The following is a 26073-nucleotide window of genomic DNA, read 5'->3' as shown; positions in this document are numbered from 1 at the left end:
AAATTAAAAAAAAAAAACATAAATTGAACAAATAATTTTAAGTTATTCGTTAAACAGTTTTTTTGGTAATAATATAATATGTATCACAATATCACAATATATCAGCAACATATGAAAAAAAAACTGGTGTTCATGACTTTATTCAGGGCATCATTGACTGTAATGTTAGGATTTCGAAGATGGTCTTCTTTACTTCGAATGTGATAGTTGTTTTTATCAACAATTTTATGGAAAGTGAAGTAAAATTTGTAGTCTATTGATTTCGTACTCTGTTTTTATTTTTACAGATAATATATAGCATATATATATTATAGCAAATATTTATAGCATATAGCATTTACAATAGTAAACAGTACGCCCTCGGATTATGCTAGTTGCAGGTAAAATAAAAATTAAACAGTCTTTTAACATCAGCTTACTTGCGCTAGTTGGTTGGAATGTATCTAATATATGGACTATGTGAGTATAAGCTTAATTCTACTTCGTTCGTGGAAGAACAGTTATATGAAATGTGTCGAGAAGAAATGTTAGATTGCGAAAAAAAAATTAAGATTGTTTTTGGTACTATATTCTTCCAAAACTTTATGCGCTTGCTCTTATATAATACCCAAATCTCATATAAAAATAAAATCTGTCACATTTTCAGGTTAATATTCTGTTGTCACGAGAGAATACATAACTCTCCCGCATCAATGAAATAATAAATCTTTACAATTTGTGTAGAGATGATGACATCACTTTATAATAAATATTTGAAATATGTAATTGGAATCAACCCAATTCTAATTTCAGTGAAATTATTATAAATGTTTCATCCATTTTTCCTTTTGATAGACCTTAAGAATTCTGCAAATGATAACCAGTTTGATCTATTGTATGCCTTTAGTCACAGTTCGATAAACATTTTCCCAGTTTGAGTAAGGGCAGTTCTCTCCCACGCTACTCAAGATCTTTTACAAGATTTCGTACTATGTGGGGTCCAAGTTCGCGCTGGATATGACCAGGATATGACCAATCAACCACCATCCAATTAAATATTTCCTATAATGACTATAAAATGAATGAATTGGTTCCGAAATGATATTTTACCAAAGTGCATCAACTGCACAACGATTCGATACAGTCCGTAAAATTATCATGTGTTATCTACAACCTATTTAATAACCTTATAATATCGAATTATTATTAATAAAAATGCATAATTTTTTATAATTATAATTAATTTTATTTGTATCCTTTTGATTTTGACTTTGACTTAGTAACAATAAGTACATAATATTCTAATACTATTAGCAATTAATTGTTTTAATGTCTTAAGACTATTCATAACTACGTACAAGAAATAATTTAAAAGTAATAGGATATGCACTCTGCAAACATTATTACAGAATTTTTAAAGTTTATTTACAATACAGAAATTATTTTATTTATTTTTTTATATGGCAAATAATTAAAGCAGAATTTTTATTTTTATGAATAACTTTTTACAATAATTGACAAATTCACAAAACAACAAAATGAAAAAAAAACAATAAATAGTCTTTTAGCACTAAAAGAGAGTAATTTTTACTCGAGCACTGTAAGTAGTAATTATTATTTATCCTAACTTTGCACTGGCCCGGTCTAACGTTATCATCACATAGAATTTTCTTAGAATTATGAAAAAAATTTCGTCTTTGGCTTCAGTTATCTTGGCTGAATTACGCTATTTACGCATTTCCATGAGTTGCAACAATTTATGTTGCATTTTGCAATTTTATGAATGAGAATGACTCAGATGATGCGCGCCAAGCGGATGAAAGTAGGGTCCATATGGTGGATAGGGAACAGCATGTGAATAAAGTAAACTGCTGGCATAAGCACCTGGTCCAAAAGAGCCACCGGTTGGTGGTGGTATCGTAGGACTATTCACATCCATGCCTGGATTTTGTTTCTTCCATTTTGTGCGACGATTTTGGAACCAAATTTTTACCTAAAAATAAATAAAGTTTTTCCTTTCAGTTCAATGTAGAGAAAATATATTCATATATATATGAGAATATAGTAATAGAAATACTAGATTAGAAAAAAATAATTCAAGACCTAAGACTATCAGGCTGATTTATTGAATTCTTTGTACAGTTTAGATTTTACTGAATATATATATGTATATATATTTATTTTTTAAAATTTACGGAATTAATTAGTTTGTGGCCCTGAATTGACTGAACTACAGTTTATGGTTTATTAAGGTTTTATTTATATTATTTACAGCGTGTTTTTTAGATGCATGATATCTATTTATATCGATAACTATTGATATCGATAACTATGGTTTGATGCCTGATAGTGTCAAATTGTGTTGACATTTTTTCAGTAAGGTTTGGCAATTCTTCTTGAATCGTTTAACGCTAGAACAACGCTTCCAAATTGTGGAAAATCACTTTGATAAAAATATATCTGTTCGCGAAGTTTCTAGAGCATTTCGTCGCCTATCCATTTAGAAATCTTGAACAGAAAGCATACGCAATTCATAATAAAAAAAATATAGTATCAAACAATAGTTAATTATCTTCTCTCTAAAGTGAACTTTATATACTTTAAGACATATGTGTTGTGCTAAAAATTTTTGAGACATGCCAATTGCTGAAGATCTTGCAATCAGTCACAACCGGACTAGTAGTGAATTGTCTTCATGACATTATCAATTTAGTTTCATTAAAACCATTAACAGTACAGATATTTTACATATTTATTAGAGATTGTACCATTTGATATATATATTCCTAAATATATCTTACCTGTGTTTCTGTTAGACTTAAGCTTAGTGCTAAATTCAAACGTTCGCAGACGCTTAAATAGCGCGTTGTCTTAAACTTATTTTCCAACGATACCAATTGTTCATAGGTAAATGCTGTACGTGCTCTTCTGGGTTTTGAACCACCACCACCACCACCACTTTGAGATTTTCCATCACCATTACGACTACCACCTTTCTTTGAGTCTGTTTCACTGGCTCTATCATCGATATCACTGCTCATGCCATCATCACACATATCATCCTGATCCATGTCATTAAGATCTTGAGCTAAAATTAAAAATAAAAAAATTAATGAAATGAATTAAATATTTAATTGAAGTGACAGTTCAATTTATCAATACTTCTGCTAATCAATTAATCAAACAATCCATCATGTTAAGAAGGTCACTTAAGATATTTATTTATCCATATTTAAGTCATTATTATGCACTGCATTATGCGTATCATCCTAATAGCTATTAACAGACGTAATTGAATTGGAGGCAACATTACTGAAATCAATCACAAAATGGGCCAACAACAAGGATATCGTAAATATTTTACACAAAGTAAAAAGGACAACAATAACAACAAAAAGGAAAAAAAGCAGCTACAAAATTTCAATCAAAATCATTGAATTAATTGGAAAAACATTTTCACATGTTATTGCACATGTGGGCACAATTACGTAGTATGCCTGCGTAGTAGAACATAGTATCTAGTATCTAGTGACCAACATCCTATGCCGAATTGATTGCTATGATGCAGCAATCACAATTCCATTTTAATTTGCTCTGCTTCCGTCATTGGTGTGTATGAGGTCAACGATTGCTTTTCATGCTAATCTTGCGCAATATTAGGCAATTTTCGTTAGGAAAACATAAACAAATTGTTCAAAAACAAACGTAATTTAGTAACTCTTATTGAACTTGTTTTTGTGTAACTACACAGTTTTTGTGAATTTTGTTCACATTTGATTCAACATAATTAGTGAAATCGTCTTGCAATTAGCTTGAAGTAGCCTTGACTGAAAACTATTCTATTATGTTATGATAGGTAGATATTCCAAACTTTACTTACAATAGTTTTTTATTATGTGGCTCCAGCGGTAAATCTAATATTGCGCTAATTCAACGTTTTCAGTCAAAAGTTATTCGAATAATAAAAAATGCCTATTGGTTAATTCCTAATTATACATTTCATCGTGATTTTTACATCTGAAATGTATCCAATTATATAACGATAAGTTGATTTTTCAGGGTCTTCCCACACAACAAACTTCTCGTTTCTAAAAAAATTCTGAGACTCATATAGATCTATGGTATTCAATTATGGGGCTCAGCCTCTAAATCTATTATTACTATGTTTCAATGTTTTCAGTCAGAAGTTCTTCGAATAATGAAAAATGTTGCTTAGTTTCAGTTGAAACATAGTAAGAGACTTCAATGTGATCTTCACACAGTAGCAGAAGATGTTGAGAGATGTGACATATCATATATATTTCGTTTTTAGTCCCACCCGAACTCCGAAGCAACGAAAGTGCTGCTACCTTCAAAAACTTATTTAGCCCTATAACTAAATAATTTTACGATAATTTGAGAACAATAAAATGAAATAGACCACAACATAACATCTTTAGCTGATTATTTCCCAATGTCAGAATTATGTATCCATAAGTATTACATTAATGTCTCAAGTAAGACACATTATATAATATTAATGACATATATTCTTATTAATTCTACGGAATTATTTTTAACCTCTATAATATACGATTTTTATTTATTCGTGTTTTATTTGGCAGATTAATTCTCTGCTTGTGTAATATTTTGATAGAAAATCCAGTGTGTTGTATATAGCTCATATATATGTGTACATCAGAATATATCAGAAATATTTGACATAATTGATAGAAAATCTAGTCTATTATATATAGCTTGTATATATGTGTACATATGCATATATAAATGTTAATATACAGAACTATTACAGAATAATACTTGTAATAATATTAGATTTCAAAAACATTTCTGCGTATAGTGTGATATTCGGCTGATTATACCAAGTATGATTTACAATGGTGGGAACATGTTTGTACTTAAACACCCGAAACACACATAATTACAAAATTTTATAATATTTTTTGTATAATGCTGACCCTTTTATACACATTCATGAAATTCCATTAAAATGACCATCGTTATAATTACAGCAAATGGAAAAAATACACCTAATCCACTTAAGTAATTTTTGAACCATTTAACTGAACCCAGCGTTTCGATTCCATACCTTTAAGCTAAGGAATTAAAGTAATAAACTTTTCTTGTTAACAAATTAACTACACGACAAAACGATTTTGAAATGCCAAAATTGAGTAGCTTCAAGCGAGACCCGTAAAAAGTAGTCAAAGCAATTGTAGCTAAAATAGAGCCTGATAAACCCTTTTTCTTTGGCACTCCCAACAAAGCAGAAAGCCCTTGTAAGACAGCTTAACAGCACAAAACTCACTCAAGCATTATTACAATACAATTATGTTAACAACATTGAGGATTCAGAAATCTGAATGCGAAACAAATCAACTTTTCAAAAAATTTTAAATCGTTAAGGGTTCAATCCTACAATAGAGAAAACGTTAGGAAGCGACGCGACAAGTGACAACCCTTCTCAAAATTGCTAAGTGTTGTCATGTCAGTGGTTGAGAAAAAGGATTTCATCTGAATGCAGTGATTTGAAAGCATAGAGTTGAATAAAAATGTGTGTATGTGTGTGTGAAAACTCCAAAACTATGACAATCGATGTCCTTCCTTACCAATTCAAACTGTGCGGAATAATTAAAATTTTATTCTAGTCTATTATTTGCATCCATTACAGAAATCGCTTACAGCAATTGCACTTTATCTAAAATGCATGAGCAAATCCTATAATTGGTCAACATTATTGGCAGTGTTTGCATATAATTAGGTTAGGTGTGTCTGAGCGCCTAAAAGTAGGCAAACACATTTAATTTTATATCTGTACATGTGCGCCGCTTTCAAATGTACACAACAATTTCACTATCATGTTTGGTCGATTCATAGTGGGTAGAAATGTTGCAGCTTCAATTGCAGTTGTTGTTATTGCAATTACAATAACATAACAACAACAACAAAAATTACTACAGTGGTTGGAAAATAATAACAAACATTGTGGTAATTAATCAGAAAATTAACATCAACGCTTCATTTAATATTTAACATTTGTTGACCGGCAACATTACCGCTTGCATTTGCTGTTGTAGCCAAGCGGAGTCCCTCACACAGAAATTAGTCTTCGACGCTGTTATCGAACCCACTGGTTCGCGATTGAGCACACGATGGAGCGTATAATGGCGGCAGCAAAGTAAACATGGTGGTTAAATAGGTTTACTTTCATGATGGATGTCTGACTGGTGTAGATAAACACATGCCGAAGCAATGTTGGCGCAAGTCAGTCGCTTTTATGTACAGGTACGCAAATAGTCGTACATCGAAAAGGGGAAGTTTCAATTGATTGAAGGACATACTAGGGTGAAACTGCCGGTGCTTGAAGGGTTTCGATAGACATTGATGATTTAGTCGAAATTTTCAACTTCGTAATATAAAACATTAAAAGGATATATTAAAGGAAATTTAATTTTAACCAAGGAAAAAGTTTAAAGATTTTTATTGAAGGAAGGAGGATTATATTTCATAAGCGTTACAGGAATACATGCTTCACTTAAAGGAGTATTTGTGAACTGAAGACAGCTAATATAAACTTCTCCACCTTTTTTTTAATATTTCATTATACTACACTATATGTTCAACGAGTGGTTCTAAATAGTCATTTAACTATTATTTATGTTACTATAATCCTTTTGGATAATTATTTCGACTACTATTACTTTTTAATGAACTGTGTAATATATATAACTACCTCAGTTTACTGTCAGTTGATAGATATTCCACAACATGACATCTTTTCTCTAATAAGATCATTACAATAGTAGTTAAATGATGATGATTGATTAGGAACCTAGTTAGATCATGTGGTATTACAAGAGACCAATTTGATTTATGTGCACCTATTTCCAAATAATTGAACTCAGATCATGTGATATCATAACAGACTGATTTGACTCAAATGTGATGAGTTCACATTATGGAACTCAAATTATATGTTAAGTGGAGAGCAGATGTGTGTGTGTGTGTGAAACCCCGAACAGTCAATCATTGAAACCATTTAATTAAATTTATCTAATTTAATAAAGAATTAAAACTAATTTTTATATTTAATCTATTAGACACTGGTGTTATACTCAACTCCCAAATTTTATGACTGATTTTGCACCAAATTCAATTCAATCAAAAGCCTGTGTTTATTGAATGGAACCAATCGCACCACTAATGTTGTCACTCTTTGAAGTCATTAAATATTGGCTAGCAAAAATGCCGTGAATACACAATGAGCTGTGATTTCCTTCTCTTTCTCTATACTATGATTTCGTGGAGTTGTGGTTTACACCACATATTTTTTTGCTACCAATTGATAAAGCTGTGACCACTTTCTGTTAGTAGAGTTTGGGTGTCAACCCAATGAATAAGCATAATCTGTTTGGTTGATTTCTGAAAGGAATACAAACATTGTCACCAAATTAGTCAGTTTGAGCAAAAATCGTCGTAACTGCGACCAAAGGGAACTTGGAATACCACATTGTTTTCTTTATGTCGGTAGCTCACCATAAAAATTGCTTTGTGGATTATTGACCAGAAATTTACTAAATGAAGTTTTTAATGGAAAAAATGGATTTTGTAATGAAAATATCGATTGAATAATTTCAGACAAATTTTAATTAAATTGAAAAGATATTATTGTAGACAATATTATTTTGTAAAAAAAACTGAAAATCCAATATATCAGGAAACGAAGAATCTAACAAAACATGTTATTTATAGAAAAAACTATTTTATAATGTGAGAGTCCACAGATCAGGAAGAGGAGAGTTTTGCAAAGTTGTAAGGCTAAGAAGATTAGAGTAGCAGTCCTAGATTTTTATTTTTATTATTTATTCTCGCTATCACTATAGTAGCACCTTCAACATTTATAATGCGCTCTGTTCTTCAACACCATTATGGTTCATATTTTTATAACTATTGGTTCATAACTTTGTTAGGTTGACATATTTTCAAAGTATTTACTCGTATATATCAGCTCTCATTATTTGCAGCTTTCACTCCAATTATTGATTGTCCTAGTTATGAGAGTAAAAATTCAATACCAATCCACATTGGATTGGTATTTAAGACATCTTACAGTAAGATGTATTTGTCGTGTGAAAGACGTTTTTCAACCGATAAGCCATATTTGAGAATCTTAGTTGCCGATTGCTGACAGATGGAGAAACAGTAGATGGAGAAATAATAGCAAAGGAGACTGATATACAGAAACCAAAATTTTTTAATGTAATTAACTACCGTGAAAGTTTAAAACCACAGTATTCTTAACATAGGTACGTACTGATATAATATAACAATAAACCGCCCATTGGGATTTAAAGGAATTTTGTAGGTACCAATTGAAATTATACTTTGGGATATGGTTTCCTGCACTTGAGGAAGCCATCTAACACCTTTGTTCTTTTTTGTTCAAATGAAAGTAATAAGTATAGTCATTTCACCAGTATTTAAACTTGAAAAGTTGAAACTTAGGGTTTTATCACAGCCATCAGTTTACTCCACGTAACACCTATATACCACATCAGGACCGACAAATCTCTGGCCCATGACCCCGTGGTAACAGATTTACACTTCCGGTCAGGCACCGCAAGTAAAGCGCACTTACTACCATATATACTTTAAATAGTAAAGGGTGCTGCCTATTACATTTTAATCGCTTCTCTCGACAGACATTCCTTACCTCAGAAATATTCTAACTGCTTTCTTGTGAGGATAGACACATCTCTCGCATAAAGTGACAGAAAGCGGGAGAGGTTATAGAAAAATACAAATGTATAATAGACTAATAGATAGCACTGTGGAATAACCACATTGATGTTATGGTTCAGATCATAACACCTTAACTGGTAAACTGACATACAGTGAGGAAAATAGAAATAAAAACGGCGTGGGAAAGAGAGAGAAAAGAGGAAAAGGGAGAAAGCATAAGGGACACAAATAGATAAATACTAGACAAAAAAATATCGCTATGATGATTCATTAATCGTACTGTTTCAATCATCTTAGCTAGCATATATACCTTCATCCACAACAGTGCAAATAATAATGATAAAAAGAAATCATGTTTAATAACTAAAAAAAATATACATTAAAAATAGTTGTAAAAATATTTTTTTTAAAACATTTCAACTTTTTAAAGAATTTGTGTTAAAATTTAAATCCACAAATTAACAAATTGTGCGTACGAAATATAATTTTTTATCGCCAACAAAAACATAAATTGTTGTTGTTGTTAAGAAGTTGTTGTACTTTTTATTTCATTGTAATTACCTTAAAAGCACTTCATACTAATTTAACGTTTTGCACCATAAAACGCCATTTGCAAAGGCACAAAAAGCTTATAAAATATACAAAATTACACTTAGGCACAGACACATACACACGCAAATTCATATATTTGGAAAGGCAAAAGCCTCACGGGTGCTACAACAGCATTTAAATTATGATACTCTCATCACAATAAATACACATATATACGCACACAATATATATATTTTTAAATAAATGTGCAAGTGCTTACATACACACACTTTTAAAATTATCATTACAAACACAGGCAAATGTTTATGAAAACACTTGAGCATCGTAAAATAAACCAACATTTGAAGTCATAAACTTAATTATGAAATCAGAGTGTTAATTACCAGCTCCACCATATAATTTACGCCACCTCACAACACACCACAAAGGACACAGCATACAGCAGCTACAAATTGCCGTGGCCCACACGCCAGTCACATACATGCGCATATGTACATACATACAAATGCGCTTTAATACTTCATAAGCATTTATGGCAACTTATGAATATGCATGATAATTTGCTGATACATAAAACGAAAAATGCTCTTATTCTGTTCTATTTGAGTGTGTTTGTGTGTGTGGAAGTTAATATTTTCGCAATCATAAACGCATACGCTGCTGTTGCTACCCCAATGTGCCCCTGGGGAGCATTTGTCGTCTCATTTTGCCATTTTCATGAAATTATAAATAAACGACAGTTAAAATTTGCTTGTTTTTTTTTTGTTATTTGTCTTTTTCTCTTCTTTCATAAAAATAACTTTTCAAATAATGTAATTGTATACTGTATGTGTTTGCTTAAATATATGTGTGTGTGTATGAGTGGTGTAATTGTAATGTGCAAATGGGTGGTGAAATAAATTTAAGAACTTTTTTGAAATGTTAAAAACATGAAACATAATTAAAGGATATATCTCTGTATAGTTTTTGTTATAAAAATTTAATGCATATTTCTTTGAACGTCTTGAAGTTTTAAAGGTCACTATAGTTTAATTTGAATATAGTTTGTATTTCATTTTTATTTGTTTTTCACAATGTAAACAGATTCAAGCCATAAACGTTAAAATATACTTACAAATTTTATTGGGATTTTATTTAAGGAAACACGAGTTTCATATCTACTTTAATTTGACATTTTTAACTAAGTAATTAAAAATGGAGAAGACTCTACGATATGCACTCCGGATAGGGAACCATGAGCGAAGATTGAAACTCCCGTTTAATCATACCTTTAATATATGATTATTAGTATGACATATAATATCATTATATATTGTATTCTATATTAATTATTTTATTAATTATTATATCAATCATATATCATATATATTATATGCTATACATCATTTATATTTAATTAAATTTAACAAAAATAAACCAATTTGAACGTTTTTAGCATCCCGCTATATACATATATATAGCTCTAGGACCTCACTCTAAAGAGCATTTTTGGCTTTTCAAATGTTTCAATGTGAATATTAGTTAGCTCTAGGACTTCTATCTAAAGACCCTTTTTGGTTTTGCTAAAGGTTCAATGTGAATCTTGGCTAGATCCAGAATCTTTCTATAATCAGCATTTTAGGTTTTGTCAGGGTTCAGTGTAAATTTTAATACGATAACACAATAGACCTAAGAGAATACTAAGGATCGCCGGCATAGCCTACCCTAACTAATTAATAAATTTCCAATAAAAAATTCATTACATTTGTTGACAATTAAAAAAAAATCTTTCATTCCGTATATACATTTCTTACTCATAATTTGGTTTAACAGAAAAGTCAGCATTCCAAAACATTACCGTGGTGGCTGAATCAACTTTATCTGTAGCAGGCGTATTTCGGAAAATTGAGTTTTACCAAAGGAGTAAAATGATGGCAAATAAATGCCTGTTTGATTGATTACATTAAGAAGAATAATGTAGTGAATTCTGAAACGAGCCCACAGTGAGACCTTAGTAGATCCAAAATTTAGTAGATTTCGTCGATGATAAAAAAATATCCTATTCAATACAGCGAAGAAGATGCTTACACTTAACTTATTACCAAATATCGTGTTTTTGTGGAATATTGTGGAATTTAGATATGTATATAGTCATATAAAATCAAGCATATGGTAATCAAAGGTCCTACTTTTTGAAATATTTTCCACTGTTTTACTGTTCTAAGAAAACGTACGTACTATTTTAGTATGTCTATATCTTACCGTAAACGTCCTAGAATAAAATTAAGTTTTATATAAAGATGTTCGCTTGCAAAGGATTTATTATTAGTAGAATACAGGAAAGCATCTAATAAGTGTCCTATTAATACATACATGATATGATATAGATTACAGTTAAATCTACAGCTTGTCATTTATGAATTGATTTTCTATACGAATTAAGTGTTTTCCTAATTAAATACTTAATTTATACTCTTTTTTTTTGCTGATTGCTAATTACATCAAAAAATTTCGAGAAAAATTCTCTAATCTCTTTAATTTCTAGAAATACATATCATTAATTAAATAATTATTTATTATACTACCAATACGCTGCAATTTCCATACAATTTTCATAAAAATTTTCTCTTTAAAATGAAAGAAATTTTCTTTTTGAAATATTTAAACGCAAAATATATTATTTCTTTTCAAAACTTTTCTGAACAGAGAAATTCCTAACCTAACCAAAATCGCAAACACTTAAGTAAATGTACCATATTTACACATAACCCCACTTCACTCCACTCCCCGCAACATTTAGTACGCTATTACAAGTAAAACAAGTAAACTGTTAAATTTTATGAAGTCAAAAGATGTTATAAAAGAAAAATAAAAAAATGTGTACTTGTGAAAGGGATAGCATACCCTTAAATTGGGAGTAGAAGAGAGAAAAAATGAAAATGAAAAAGTTCCGCAGCCATTTTATTTCAACTTTGCCACCCCTGCTTTTGCCAACGTCACTAAAACAATGCTGAGTTGACAGAGTTGATATGTAAGTTGATCCAACCACCCACATTTAAATGGACGCTCATAAGAACTTCTGGATTAATTTTTTTTTGTGTGGAAACATGACAACAAGCAAAATGTTTTAGGACATAATAAAAAAAGAATTATTCAGTATAATAATAATACAAAGGGGATGTGGAGGAAATACGACAAAACTTAAGTAAAAATCGGTAAAAAATATGTTGGGGTAATAATCAACCCCTTTTGGAGTTGGTAGTAGTAAATATGATTGTGGCTTATTATGTGTATTTTTGATCCCGAATTTGTATATATAATAGTCTTAATAAAAAGGAATTAGAAAAATTGAATAATTTATATTTAAATAGTTTATAAATATTAGAAAATATTTTCCAAAAATCTCATAATATATTCTGAACTCTATTGGTAAGAGGGTATGAGTACAATAGTGGCGTTTTACCTACGTTGCCTACGTGTGGTGGGTTTTGGATACCTTGGTAAAAAAGAAGAAACTAAAATTCAAAATTAATAAAGTATTAAATACAACAAGTTAAAAAATTCCAAATTAGTATCTAAAAGTACTTTTGAAGTGTAGAGTGTTTTCATATATTATAGAATTCATTGAACAGAATAAGGTCTGGGCTCAAAACAAAGAGATTATCCTCTAGTAATATAAATAAAAACACGAAAAGATGGTTAGTGTCTATATTATATTAGTGGATTTTTTCCAAAATTTGTAAATACGGAAGAGCACTGATAATTATTGAGCTGATATGTGGCTTTAACTTTTTATTTACACAGTACAGTTGTAAGGACCTTGTAAACAATCGGTATCAGGTTGACTTTCTGATAGTTAACGCAAATCGTTGGCCAACTATCTGCTTATTCTGCAGATTAGCTAATGCATGCACCCTATCAGGATATCAACGCCGGCTTTGAATAGTTCCTTGTAGATAGACTATCTTCTCCTTGTTATCATCGCTGATGCGGTTGAATTTAAACACTTTCATTTTTGATTTGAAGCTCCGAAATATTTCTCCAGAGGTAAATTTGATATTATCATCAGCAGATAGTAGTTTGAAAAAATATTATTTGTATATTGTGAGCAAACACTGTGAATTTGCAACCAGATTATCATTTTCATCCTTATAGGTTAGTGCTTGAGGCTTAAAACTTTGAACCAAACAGTTAACTTTTTAGTACAAGTTGAAGCATCATTCCTGTCTCTGCACGTAATAGATAGTCTTTTTGTAAGATCGATTTAATTACTTCTAATTTCAAGCAAAATGTTAACAGTGTCAAACTATGTATTTTTATCTAAATATACACATTAATCTCCTAACGTTTTAATAAATTTAAAATTTATTAGGTTACAAAATGTTTTTGAGCCTTCTAACTCTCATATTGCCTTTCAGCAATTAAAATAATAAACGCAAAGAGTTTTCAACACAAGCTAATGATTTACCAGTTTAATCACTGTAGCCTCAAATAACAAAGCAAACCTAATTTCAGACCAACCATAAACATTTAACACCTAAAGTCCCCAAAATTATTGTTACAACCAAACCGAGACTTTATTACACTGCCATAATCTGTCGCATAATAAATTTATAAGGAACGAATGGTAAGTAGTGCGCATGTCAACACAAAAGTGCTGCATTGCTGCCCTATTACTACTGCTATAATTACCAGCAATACAAGTTACTGTAAACTGTATGTAAAAGAGTTAAAGGAGTTAAAGGACACCCAATATATCCACAAACATATTTACCCACACACACACACATACACACACACAAACACTTTTTAAGAAACTCCCATTATAGCGAGTTGTTCAAACTTTATGCCAACAGCAATCAAAGTTATTGAAGCGCTTAATAAATGTGCGGTAATTAAGTATCTTGCTAATTAATGAGACTACCAAACAAACTTAACAGCACTCGTACGTAGGTACATGCCAGCAATAAAGCATAACAGTGAGTCAAGCTAAAGCGAGTAGCACTACTAAAGCATGACAGCATCATGTTGCCTATTACTGGTGTGTCGCATAGGCGTAAATTGTAACGTAAAAAGGCAAATATGAAATGTGTCACAGCACAGCACAACACAGCATGCATGAATATTGTGGGGCAAAATATGATGGCAGTAATAATGATGATGTTGGTAATCATTATCAGTAACAGTTAGTACAGCAATAACATTAACATGGCAACCATAATAACAATAGCAACAACATCAACAGCAACAACACAGAGTTATGTTAACTCACAGTGACTACAGTGAATAGTAACAGTCAAAACACCAACAGCGATACCACCAGTCATTGATGAAGTTAATTGTGTTTTATTAACAAAAACAAATACAACAACATTAACGTGTTGATGATGGCCGCCATTGTGTTTATAAACTTTCGAATAACATTTGCAGCATTTACAGCGAGTATATATGAGTGAGTGTAAATGTGTGTGCTATTTAAGGGCAGACAAAGTAGGCAAAGTAGGCTTTCGCATTTAAGTAAACATTTAAGCTTATGTTAAGTTGCGATAAGATTTCGCTTTTGATTGAAAATAATTAATTTTAAAGCAAATAAGCTGATTACTGTGTGAAATGTGAAGTAACAACACTTCAGTTGTTATTAGCATGAAAGAAATTAAAAAAAATGTTATAACAAAAATAATTATGTTGAACAACATATGTTATGATGAAAATTAATCTAGCGTTAATTATATAAATAAATATAAAACTAATAAATATAAACTAATAAACTATAAAACTAATTTCAACTAATAATAACTTTTGTCGTGACTGTGGATCTGCAGATGAAGAGAAGAACTGTATTCCATAGAACTGTACTAATGTGTTAATGTCTATCATTGGATAGAAGGAGATTTAAAGTCTTGGTACAATTTCACTTAAATGGAAGAAGCGTGCCTTTCAACTCTGACTTTCTATTCTGCCTACAAAGAAAGCAAATCCATGGTATCACAACGCGTGATTATTTACGTTCAACGGTCGACTTTTGGACTCAAAGGCGACCTTCAATCTAGCCTAACTTAATTCCAACTAATAGCAATATTTGGTAATATAATGTTTTATTAATTTCAGTATAAAAAATCAAAAATTAATTTAGTTTTTTGAATAATTTATATGCAAAAAAGCACATAAACTGAAATATAGTATTTATGAATATACACATACATAATTATATCATATAATATTGACATTATAAATATAAATATATTATCATAAAAATAACTTTTTGAATTTTAAAAAAAATACTTCAGGTTTTGGTTTTTTTTTTGGGTCATGGTTGATTTCCTGCTCAAAGTCCAGAATTAAGTATTTGTAAAAATTTTATAAATGAAAGGTCTTGTTCTGTCTTGTATTTTAAATCGAAATTTTTTTAATATGTAGTTCTAAAAATCTTAGTTATCCAAATTTGTGTTTGGTTTACAGTTTATTTACAGTTCAAAGCTCTATTATATATGTACTTTAATAGTTTGAGCTCTGAATACATTATAATTTAGATACATAGCAATTATCTTGCTATTTCCTGTATTATAAATTGAAATATATCTTCTATGTTTTCGATTGAATTAACAGATTAACAGTTTTACTTTCAGAATGTACAGCACGCCTTAATAACTGTAAGAAAGTTTAACAGATCATACAGCTTTAGCAGAGGTAGTAGAAAACATATTGTTTACTTAACATTTATAGGTAACTTGTCTATAATGTATTTAATTCATATTTAATGCTTTCTAATAATTATGACAAACTAAAACATATGCAAAAATGTTATATATAAAAGTCATATATAATAATACAAAAAATAATTATAAATAATATTTTAAAGTTGGTTTTGTTTTTTAAGAATTTTAATTTTTTTTATTATTATTAGGAATTTTCCTGATGTAGGCGAAAGCGAATTTGCCGAAATACGTATAGAAATATATTAAAAATAACGATTCAAATAAAAGCTAAGAATTTTCAAAAACAAAACCGACTTTAAAATATTTTCGACGTAACAAATCAAAATTTAAAAACAAATTATAAATAATACCTAAAATATAAAGAAGACACATAAAAGAAGTCCAAAAAAAATGAAATTATGTTCTAATAACTTATATATCTTAACAATGTCTTTCTTCATTATTTACAAATAAAATTGATTCCATAAATACATATATATTACATATTGAAAAATATTCAACCCACTGTTATTCGAATTGTTGAAGATCATTAAAAATAATATTTTTAACAGTGACAATAAATTTAAAATGTTTCTAACATGGAAGAAATGTTAATGTTAATTTTCTTATTAGAAATTTTCAATGCAATTATAACTACATATTTACAAAATATACATGAGTTTTCCTTAGTAATTATAAAAATATGTTTTTTTATTGAATTTTAAATTTTAATGAAATATTGTTAAAGCTTAATATACAAATGACCACAAACAAAACTCACATCCGAAAACAGAAATACGTCCAAAATACAATTTTAAATGGCATACAAAAATGTTTTCACACAAAGCAATCACATAACTTCAAAAGAACCTACATCGAGACATATATCCAGTGTGCATATACAAAAAAAAAAAGGATATACTAGTTACCAAAAATATTGTAATAGAACTCTGAAATATCTTATGGAAAAAAATTGCATCAAAAAGCTTGGGGAAAAAATTTCCATTACTTACAAAATCAAAACATACCATAAAGCTGCAATCTTTTCCACAAATAAACAAACAAAAATAAACTACACAAATACAACACAAAAAAAAAACGAAAAATATCCTAGTACCAGTTGCTAGGAATAAGTTAACATTATACTCTAAAAAAATCCAAAAAGGGATACATACGATCCCATGCAAAATAGAAAATAGGAATAGAAAAAGGGAACACTCATACGCAATGTGTTCCGTCCCTGCTATTTGTGTTTACACTGAACAGTTTCCACGCACCAGTGTGAGCTGGTGTGAATACTGAACTCAGTGAAAAGGAATTGCAGATTTTACTTTATATTCATTTGCAGTACAAATTTGGATCCGGAATTTTTTATTTTGAGTTTTTTTTTTTTTGTTTTTGTTACAATTTTTGGTTACTTTTTCTAATTTCAATTAAATTGAAAATGATTTGATGTTTCGGTTTGAGCTGTGAATTCCTATGAATTCATTTATTATATTTTTTAATTTCAAATTTGTTATTTCACTTTTTGTTATTATTATTGTAAATATTGTGTATATGCATGCTTCAAAGAGATTATTTAGAAAGGATTAAAATTGCTGGCAAGTTGGTGTGCTCTGCTAAATTGTTAATATGAAACGTGCCAGACAAATTCAGGACCACAAATCGCATTTTTGCTATTGCTCGGTAAACGTCGTTTCCAATTTGGCTTAGTAGAAATTAAATGAAATAATAAAGCACCAGAATTTTTTTTCTTGGTTTAAACTTATTTTTCGTTATATATTGGTCGAATACAAATTGATATTAAAATTTATTCTATTTTTGGTTTTTATTTTAAGTCAAATATATATAAACGAATATTAAATTTTGTAATAGAAATTTCTACTTCAAATAATTGATTACTTTCTTTTATTCTACCTTTTGCAAACCTGATAAATAAGTAAAAAATCTAAAACATTCTATTTCTAGAAGTAACCAACGAAAAATTGAGTTGGTTATTTTCTTCATCTAATTCAAATTTTGGTAGGTAATAATAAATAAAGTTTAATGTGAAGCCAATCTGCATCATTATTTTTTGCTTCTTCAGATAAAACTGACAACTGTCAGTGGTTAGATATTTTTGACTTAACCATATAACTTCATCTGTTTATTATGTGCTCATTTAAAAAGATAATGAGCGAAAAATTGCAAGGTCTTGTTAGTTACGTTACATGCAAATAAGTATTTTGATCAAGATAGAAAAATATCATATAGCTGTGAAGTGAAATTAGTAAAAAAACATGAAACTTCAAAACAGTATATTCCTTCTACCAGCTTTGCTTCCCAATATCCTTTCGTTCCAATATAAATAAAAATAATTGATAAGGTTGATGCAATTGAAATAATATACCCCTAAAATAATTACAACTAGATCAAAGTTTTTTGAAAGAATTTTGTTAAAAAGAGCCATTTCAAAAATTTTTTAGGACATTGTTTAAAGAAAAACCCGCTAGCAAATATGAGAAATATAATCTAAGCACTCCGCATTGAGAGAGCACGATAAAGAGAAGAGATTACACTTAAATTGGTAAATTTAATATCCATAACTAGATTACTGCATAATTAACTACTGTATGCAGTAAAATCTTCCCTGTCTTTCATAACCACATGAATTTATGTATGACTTGGAACTCACCATATACAATAACTCTAAAAACGCTGAAATGCGACACATTAGACATTATTATAACGATCGCATTTTAAGAATATGCATCTGTAGTATCCGAACTCCTCACAAAGACGGTGTGTCTACATAACTAGTTAATGTTTTTGAAAAACACAAGGCGCATATTCCCAGTCTTCAGAAAATACGATGAATAGGAAAAGAGTGCTGTAAAACAGGTAACTGCGAACTCTAGAATAAAGTGACCTAGGAACCAAACGAATTTCAAGATGTCTAGGGTATCATAAGAAGACACCTACCCAAATAAGAAATTACTTAAGTGCCATTTTATTTATTTTCAAATTCTTTTTTTATTATACTTACGAAAGGATTAAATTAAATAGAGATAAGTTATATTACTATAGCTAACATAGGCTATTGTTAACATATATTTTTTTATTTCAACAATAAATTTTGAAATTAGTTTGGTCATTCAACATATGTCAATATAAAAGCTGTACTGACATAATTCAACTCTTAAGGTACGGTTAATGCCGTCTACATAATAGAAATTGTGATCTCCATATAAATGTTGAAAAGTGAACAATTATCATATGATATATAACTATAGAATGTCTGAACAAAAACTGTATTGGCACAATCCAACGCTTTCAAAATGAAATTGTCAGAAGTTAATGCCCTCTTCCACAATAAAATTTCGACCGTCAGTCTAATCTTAAAGGAAAACCCGCATTTCGTGCAAACCAATTAATACATCATTTCAACATTATCTTCTTCGTAATAGATTTTGTTATCTCTATAACATATCTATAGAAAAGACAAAATTATACGTCAATTACATATAATTTTTCTGCATAAAATTCTTAATTAGATCTTAATTAGATCTTATATGAATTATTATGTCTTCACTTCAAGTATAAGGCAATAATATTGTAATGTTATTAATAGCTGAATATTTTTGGATTTCACTACACGCACTTAATTCCATTTAAATAAATCTATTTTATGTGACTTTTAGAACTTACCGGACATGTCTTCACTATGTTCCTCATCTAAATGATCATGCATATCTTCATCACGATCGTAATTACTGCTATTGCAACTCCATTGTCGGGACGAATTAAATGATCCTGGTACACCATTTTTCCCCGTAAATTTATTTGGATCTAAAATATTCTCTACTGAAAATGCTAAACGTTTGTTTGTTTCTTTTTCGCTTTGTGTCGTTGCTGTGGTAGAGGGTGTTGCTTTTGTGTTAGGTACCGATCGTGTGAGATCAACTGGGCAGACCTGTAAACAAAATAATGTATTATATAATTAAATATTAAGATTTTTTCTAAAAAGAAATATTTTCTAAATTTTATATAATTTAAAAAAATGATAATTTTTAAAAATTGAATACGTAAATTTAATAGAGATGTAGTTGTGTTGTTCTATTTAAGAAAATTACTACCTTTTGTAATTGAAAGTTATATGACAAAAATACATATCATATATAATATTTGATAAAAAATATATATATACAAATGTATGTATTATAAAATGTATGTATTATTATTTTATATAAATAATATAAAATAATAAATAAAAATATATATTTAAAAATATATATATTTTTAATTATGTTTAGGACTCAATTTAATGATTATGCAAAAGAAAATTCAAGAAGAAATGGACGAATTATGTATTATATATAAAATATGTTAATATATAGTTATGATTGTCTATTTGAGATATTTTACAAAAGTATTACTCTCTTTTGAAGTTGAAAGTTATATGTAAGTAATAAAGTAAATATATTATTATATTATATTTATAATAATAAATATATTATTATATTTTTATAATAAAATTAATTTGATAAATTAATAAAGTAAAATTAATTTTGCTATACATAGTACATATATATATTTGTGATTTCAAAATGTAAAATATATCACAGAACAAGCTATTAAATATTACTCAACCTATATTTATATAAATTTTCATAAATTTGTATCTAATGTACATATCTATGGAATAATAATACATATTTAATTTTATATTTCTTATATATACACAAAATTCCAAAAAAAAATTTTATTATTAATTAGACAATTAATATAAAATTTAAGCAAAAAAAAATAAAAAATATTTAAAATTAAATATATGATATTCGAGAATACGAAAGAAATAAAATTAGTTGAATAAAATAATCTGCATATTACAAAATAATATAAAAAAAAATAATTAAAGAACAATCACTAAATACTAAAATAAAAACAAATTAAATTAGAAAATTTAATATAATATAAAAAATATACACATATAATGATAAGATTATTCTCAATTAAATAGCAAAATAAAACTCTAAATAGAATAATTAATTTAAAAGACATCATTGTGGATAAAATTTGTTAAAACAAAAAATAAAACAAAAACAACCACAAAAAAAAATTTTAATTAAAAATATTAAATTATTGAAATAAAATAAAAATAAAAAACTGAAATAGAACTTATAGGAATAATATACAAACAAACCTATAACGGAATTTTTGTATATAAGAAACTTAAGGAAAATAAAATAAATATTATAAATATATACATATGTTACATATATTATATATACATAATCAAAACAAAATAAAAGGAAACAAAGCAAAGAAGAAAAAACAATAAAATAAAACAAACTAAAAGAAATTGAAATAAAATAATTTAATTAAAATAGAAAAGACTGATCATATAAGTATTCATATATAACAACAAAGTTAAAATAAATAAGCGTACACAAAACGATAATAATATTTTATTTAAAATATTTATTTTATATTTAAAAAATTTGAACAAAAATCTAGACGAGAATCAAAGACGAACCTAAGAACAAAAGTACATAGATAAAAGTAAAAGCAATGGTTAAACGAAATCAATATTAACATTAAACATCATTAAAAGTGCTAGCTAACAGCACCATAAGAAAAATTAAAAAAAATAAAAAAGAATCAAAAAAGAAATATTGCTAGAGCTAGACAACAATACCTTACAATGCTAAATTTTTATCATTTTTAAATATATAATTCTCATATACTTGTATTATCATCATCCATAATTATTTTTAGGCTCTTATACAGCAGTATTCAAATGTTAATATATTAAATCTTTACTAGTATATTTTATTTCACAGTAACCATGCATTCTGTTCTTTGATTTTATTATAAATATAAAAATGGTTAAAAGAAAAATAATATATATGGTTTCTATATTGTAAAAAGTAGACTTCCACTCGGGTTTGATGTAATATTTTTTTTCCTAAGAATTCAAACATTACGAGTGATCAGTAATCTATATATGTCGTAAAAGGTTTCAAAACCAAAAATATTAAAGCGGTGTTGGATAGTATCTTGATACATCGGTGCCAAATAAATTGAAAATGTGTTTATACCTTGGATTTTTTACATTTCATATGATATCATATACACATCATATGACATACTGATTTCAAATTTAAGTTAGTTAACACCGACGATCCTAAGGATCCACTTTTGCCTATTTTTCAGAAGCAATAAATTGAAATAACTATCGACAAGAACGATACAGTTTTTGCTCGAATGAGGATAGTTTTACATGCAATGGATATTTTTCTGTGCAAGTCAGATAAATTTTTGGTTGCTCCTCCATGGGCAAAACGTGAGTTTATAACTATCCTACCAAAATAAAAAATTGTAAGAATAATAAACTATGCTGGAAGATTCAGCTTCATAGAAAGTGTGAAAATAAAGAACTTAACTATGTTCAATGACGATACTTATGTAGTCTTTTTTATGGGGATATTGCTTGGGTACACATATGCTATATAACTATAATGAAAAAGAAGATAAACTGTTCTACAAAGTCACAGTCCTTCTATAAAACAAATTTAGGATATAAGGACATAAAACAATTTTAAAAAGTAAGTTTATTTTATACATCTAAACAAATCTTATTATTTGATGAATTTATAAAGAATAGCTAGAGAGAATAACAGTATAACGATTTGAAAGATGACTGTATAGGAAAATAGAAACTAATAAAAAAAAAATTTGTTTACGATTTTTTACAAAAAAACTAATTAATAGTATTAATAGTATAATAGTATTCCTAGTATTAACGTCACTGTACCGTTCGTAATATTAAGTCAGTTATTAATACATATATAGTATATGTATACTAATGTGTTATAGACAATAATCTTTTGTTAGGTAGACATGTTTAAGTTCAATTGGTATGTTCAACTTTCTGACACTACGTACTACGCATAATTTCCTTCATCATTAGCTATAGTAGTACTTATTTAAATAAACCCGTAGTAACTGAGATCTACTTGGAACTGCTATGTTTACCAGATTGGAACTGAGTACAAACTGTAAAGTCTACATCTTTAGCGATTCTAATTAGTGACACATTTTTAAAGATGCCTGTAGTAACTAAGTGTGACTGGGGGACTGTGATCTTTTTCAAATTACCTATTTGTATTGCACTTGCTAGGGTATCAATTGTTTCTACAGATTTCCTTAATAGTACATTTGTTCTAAACTGCTCTGATAACTAACTTCACATATTACTATAAATTAAGTAATATACTATTATATACTATTGTATGTTATTTTTGTTATAATTTATGTATGATATAAAAATCCAACAGTGTATTAATACACTACATATTATAGTTTATGTTTTTCTACACAATACACAGATTATACATAGTTTTCAGGAAAACATAGTTGAAGAACTTTCTTATCCCTTATGTCGGTTTCGATAGGGAAATTAAGTGCAAATTTTTCAATCGAGACTTACTTTTAATACAATTTCTATACTTCATTGGAGACAAAATATATGACACTCAAGATTAATTTATAACACTTTAAATATTTTGTTAGATTAATAAATAGACAGTGAAATTAACAGCTGTTTTATTTTATTTGACAATTGAAATATATTTGGTATTTTAAATAATTCAAATTTTATGTTTATATGACAAAATATGACAAAAAAAGCTAAACATTAGTTAAAAAATTTTGGTTATTTCCATCCCTTTTCTTAAGCGGTACTGACTTGTCTAAACATATCTCTAAACATGAACAGGAATCTAAATGACAGATCGAGAGCAAATCTAGATTTGTCAGTCGAAATTAACATTAGTTATAATATTTTATTATAGCTCTGTGTTATACATATATTAATAAATTATAATTACAAATTAAAAAAGATATATCAGTTCTATTCTACTATTTTGTTAGTAACTCTGTTTTACTTAATTCAATTATGCTTCCGTCTCCTCCTTCAACACATAAACACTGAACTTAATGGAATTTCTTTAATGTATTAATTTGTGCAAAACTTACTGATGGTGTACCATTGGATCCATCGTTGCTTTCCTCATCATTTCCATCGACATTTAACTCTTCACTGGTATCACTTCGCGCATAATTAGCAGCCGCAATTTGCCTTGAAGTAGCGGCAGCTGCCGCCGCAGCGGCCGCCAAGCCCCCCAATTGTATTCTAAAACCATAATCACTTAATTCTGTGCGAGGATTTGTTGGTGGCAAGCAAAGACCAGAGGCTGAGACGGCATTCGCTGTCATGGAAGCCGGAGTGGACACGGTGGTACAGGCAGCAACACTTGATGTGCTGCGTGCAACAGCCTGTGCCGCAACCAGCTTAATGCGTTCCAGATCCATGTCATGTATTGTTGTTGATGAGGGACTACTGTTTGCGGTTGCTTGTTGTTGTTGTTGCTGTTGTTGTTGTTGGGTATGTGAGGTCAGCAGCATTGATGAGGGTGGCGATGACAGCAACTGCGGGTGGCCTTGCAGTAAAGGATGTGTGGAATGTTGTTGGGTTGCGGAAGGTGAAAGCAATTGGTGTTGTTGTTGTAGTTGTTCGGAATGTGGTTGTAGTGGTGATGTTGGTGGGGACAGTGGTGAATTAGCCGGTGAGGGTGGAGTGGCATTAATTGGTATTGTTAATGTAGTTGTTGCAGTTGGAAATGGTGGACGCAGGTGAAAGGCATGATGCGATTGATGTGGATTATGATGTAACTGTTGTTGTTGGTGATGGTGATGTTGCGCCGCTGCTGCTGCTAAGAATTGGGGATTTTGTAGCAAGTGCGGATGTTGCTGCAGTAGTGCAGCGTGTGGATGTTGTAGGGGTTCTGGACGTGCCAGCTGTCGTGCACTAGCAAGTTCAAGTAGTTTACGTTGTTGCGAATTTGGTAACGCAACTGGTGATTGCGAGCGTCGTGTGGTGTTATTATTATTGTTATTGGAACTGTTATTATTATTATTATTAATGCATTTTTCACTATCGGAATCTTCAGTCGTGGGACTGTATCTGTTAAGTTTACTATTGTCGGTCATTTGTTTGAGGCATTCCAGTGAATAACGTAAACTCTCTTCATTGGTAGCAGTTGATTTGAGTGTTTGCTGTAAGGCCACAACATTATTTGTTGGCAATTGCTGTTGATTCTGGACAAATTTGGTTGCTTTTGCTGTTGGAGAATTGACGACAGCTGTCGGCGATATACCGCCGGCTATGTTATGTTGGACTTCAGGAGAAGTATTCGATTTTGGCGAATCGGGATGTGACTTTGGACTCATTTGACCGACGGTAGCTGCTGTTTGAGTTGAATCTGTAGTTTTCACCGGTGATTGTAGCATCACCATTTTCACATAAGTAAAAAAACTTAGTTTGTTTAGTAATTTGGTATTATATAAATTATTTTTGGGCTTGTTTTTTTTTTGTTTGAATTACAAGTTTTTAAAATTCACACAATCCTTTTGTTATTAATTTTAACACTTATAGCACACAGAGTATTAATTTAATTAACATAATTTATTAAAAAAAAATTAATTTTTTATGGAAGTAAGTTCAGTTGTAGATTTCTTTTACTACGCACACTTCAGCATTTTCCGCTAAATAATTTCAAAGTACTATTCACTTCGATGGCAGCCAATCGACTGTTACTGATATCGCATCCGCAGTGCGTATCTTGTCTAATCCGCGCGCAAACCAATAATGTCTGAAGAGGGTTGATTTTTATTTAATCTCTTCCACAAAGATTTTTCTATTTTTTTCCCATTCGACTCAAACGGAAAGAGTAAAAGTGTGCTGCCTGCCTTTACACGATAAACGACGACACAAACTAATCAATCGTGTTGACAACTTACCGTGCTTGCGGCAAGTGAACTGAACCAACTCAAAATAAAAATACTACAAGAAAAAATAAGAAAAATTTCACTCTTGCTACCCCGCCACACACAACTACCGATGCTTGGATGCTGTAGGAGAACAGCATCAATGGTGGTGGTTGCTTGGTTATTTTTAATTGCAAACGCAACTCATTGGGTTGAGTGAGTGTTATCCGTTATAAGTAGAAATTTGTGCTTGTAAAAAAAATGGAGCGCACGCCCACTTGGACAACAGCTGTTGAGTCAATTACTACACAATGAG

The 26073-nt window shown here is 29.4% G+C and overlaps 1 protein-coding gene across 1 annotated transcript; it reads right to left on the bottom strand.

Moving 5' to 3' along the window:
* Positions 1–1547: 1547 nt before the first annotated feature.
* LOC119681074 (homeobox protein slou-like) lies at positions 1548–25318 on the bottom strand. Its single transcript, XM_038094144.1, has 4 exons — positions 23967–25318; positions 19635–19899; positions 2781–3067; positions 1548–1972 (listed from the first exon to the last, which is right to left on the bottom strand). Exons 1-4 carry the CDS (start codon positions 25284–25286, stop codon positions 1757–1759), a joined length of 2088 nt encoding a protein of 695 aa, XP_037950072.1. The 5' UTR covers positions 25287–25318; the 3' UTR covers positions 1548–1756.
* Positions 25319–26073: the final 755 nt, after the last annotated feature.

This window comes from Teleopsis dalmanni, chromosome 2, assembly GCF_002237135.1.
Source record: "Teleopsis dalmanni isolate 2A chromosome 2, ASM223713v2, whole genome shotgun sequence".
In the NCBI taxonomy this organism is placed as follows: Eukaryota; Metazoa; Arthropoda; class Insecta; order Diptera; family Diopsidae; genus Teleopsis; species Teleopsis dalmanni.
The sequence above is the reverse complement of the archived record's forward strand: the minus strand, read 5'-3'. Positions and strand labels throughout refer to the sequence as shown.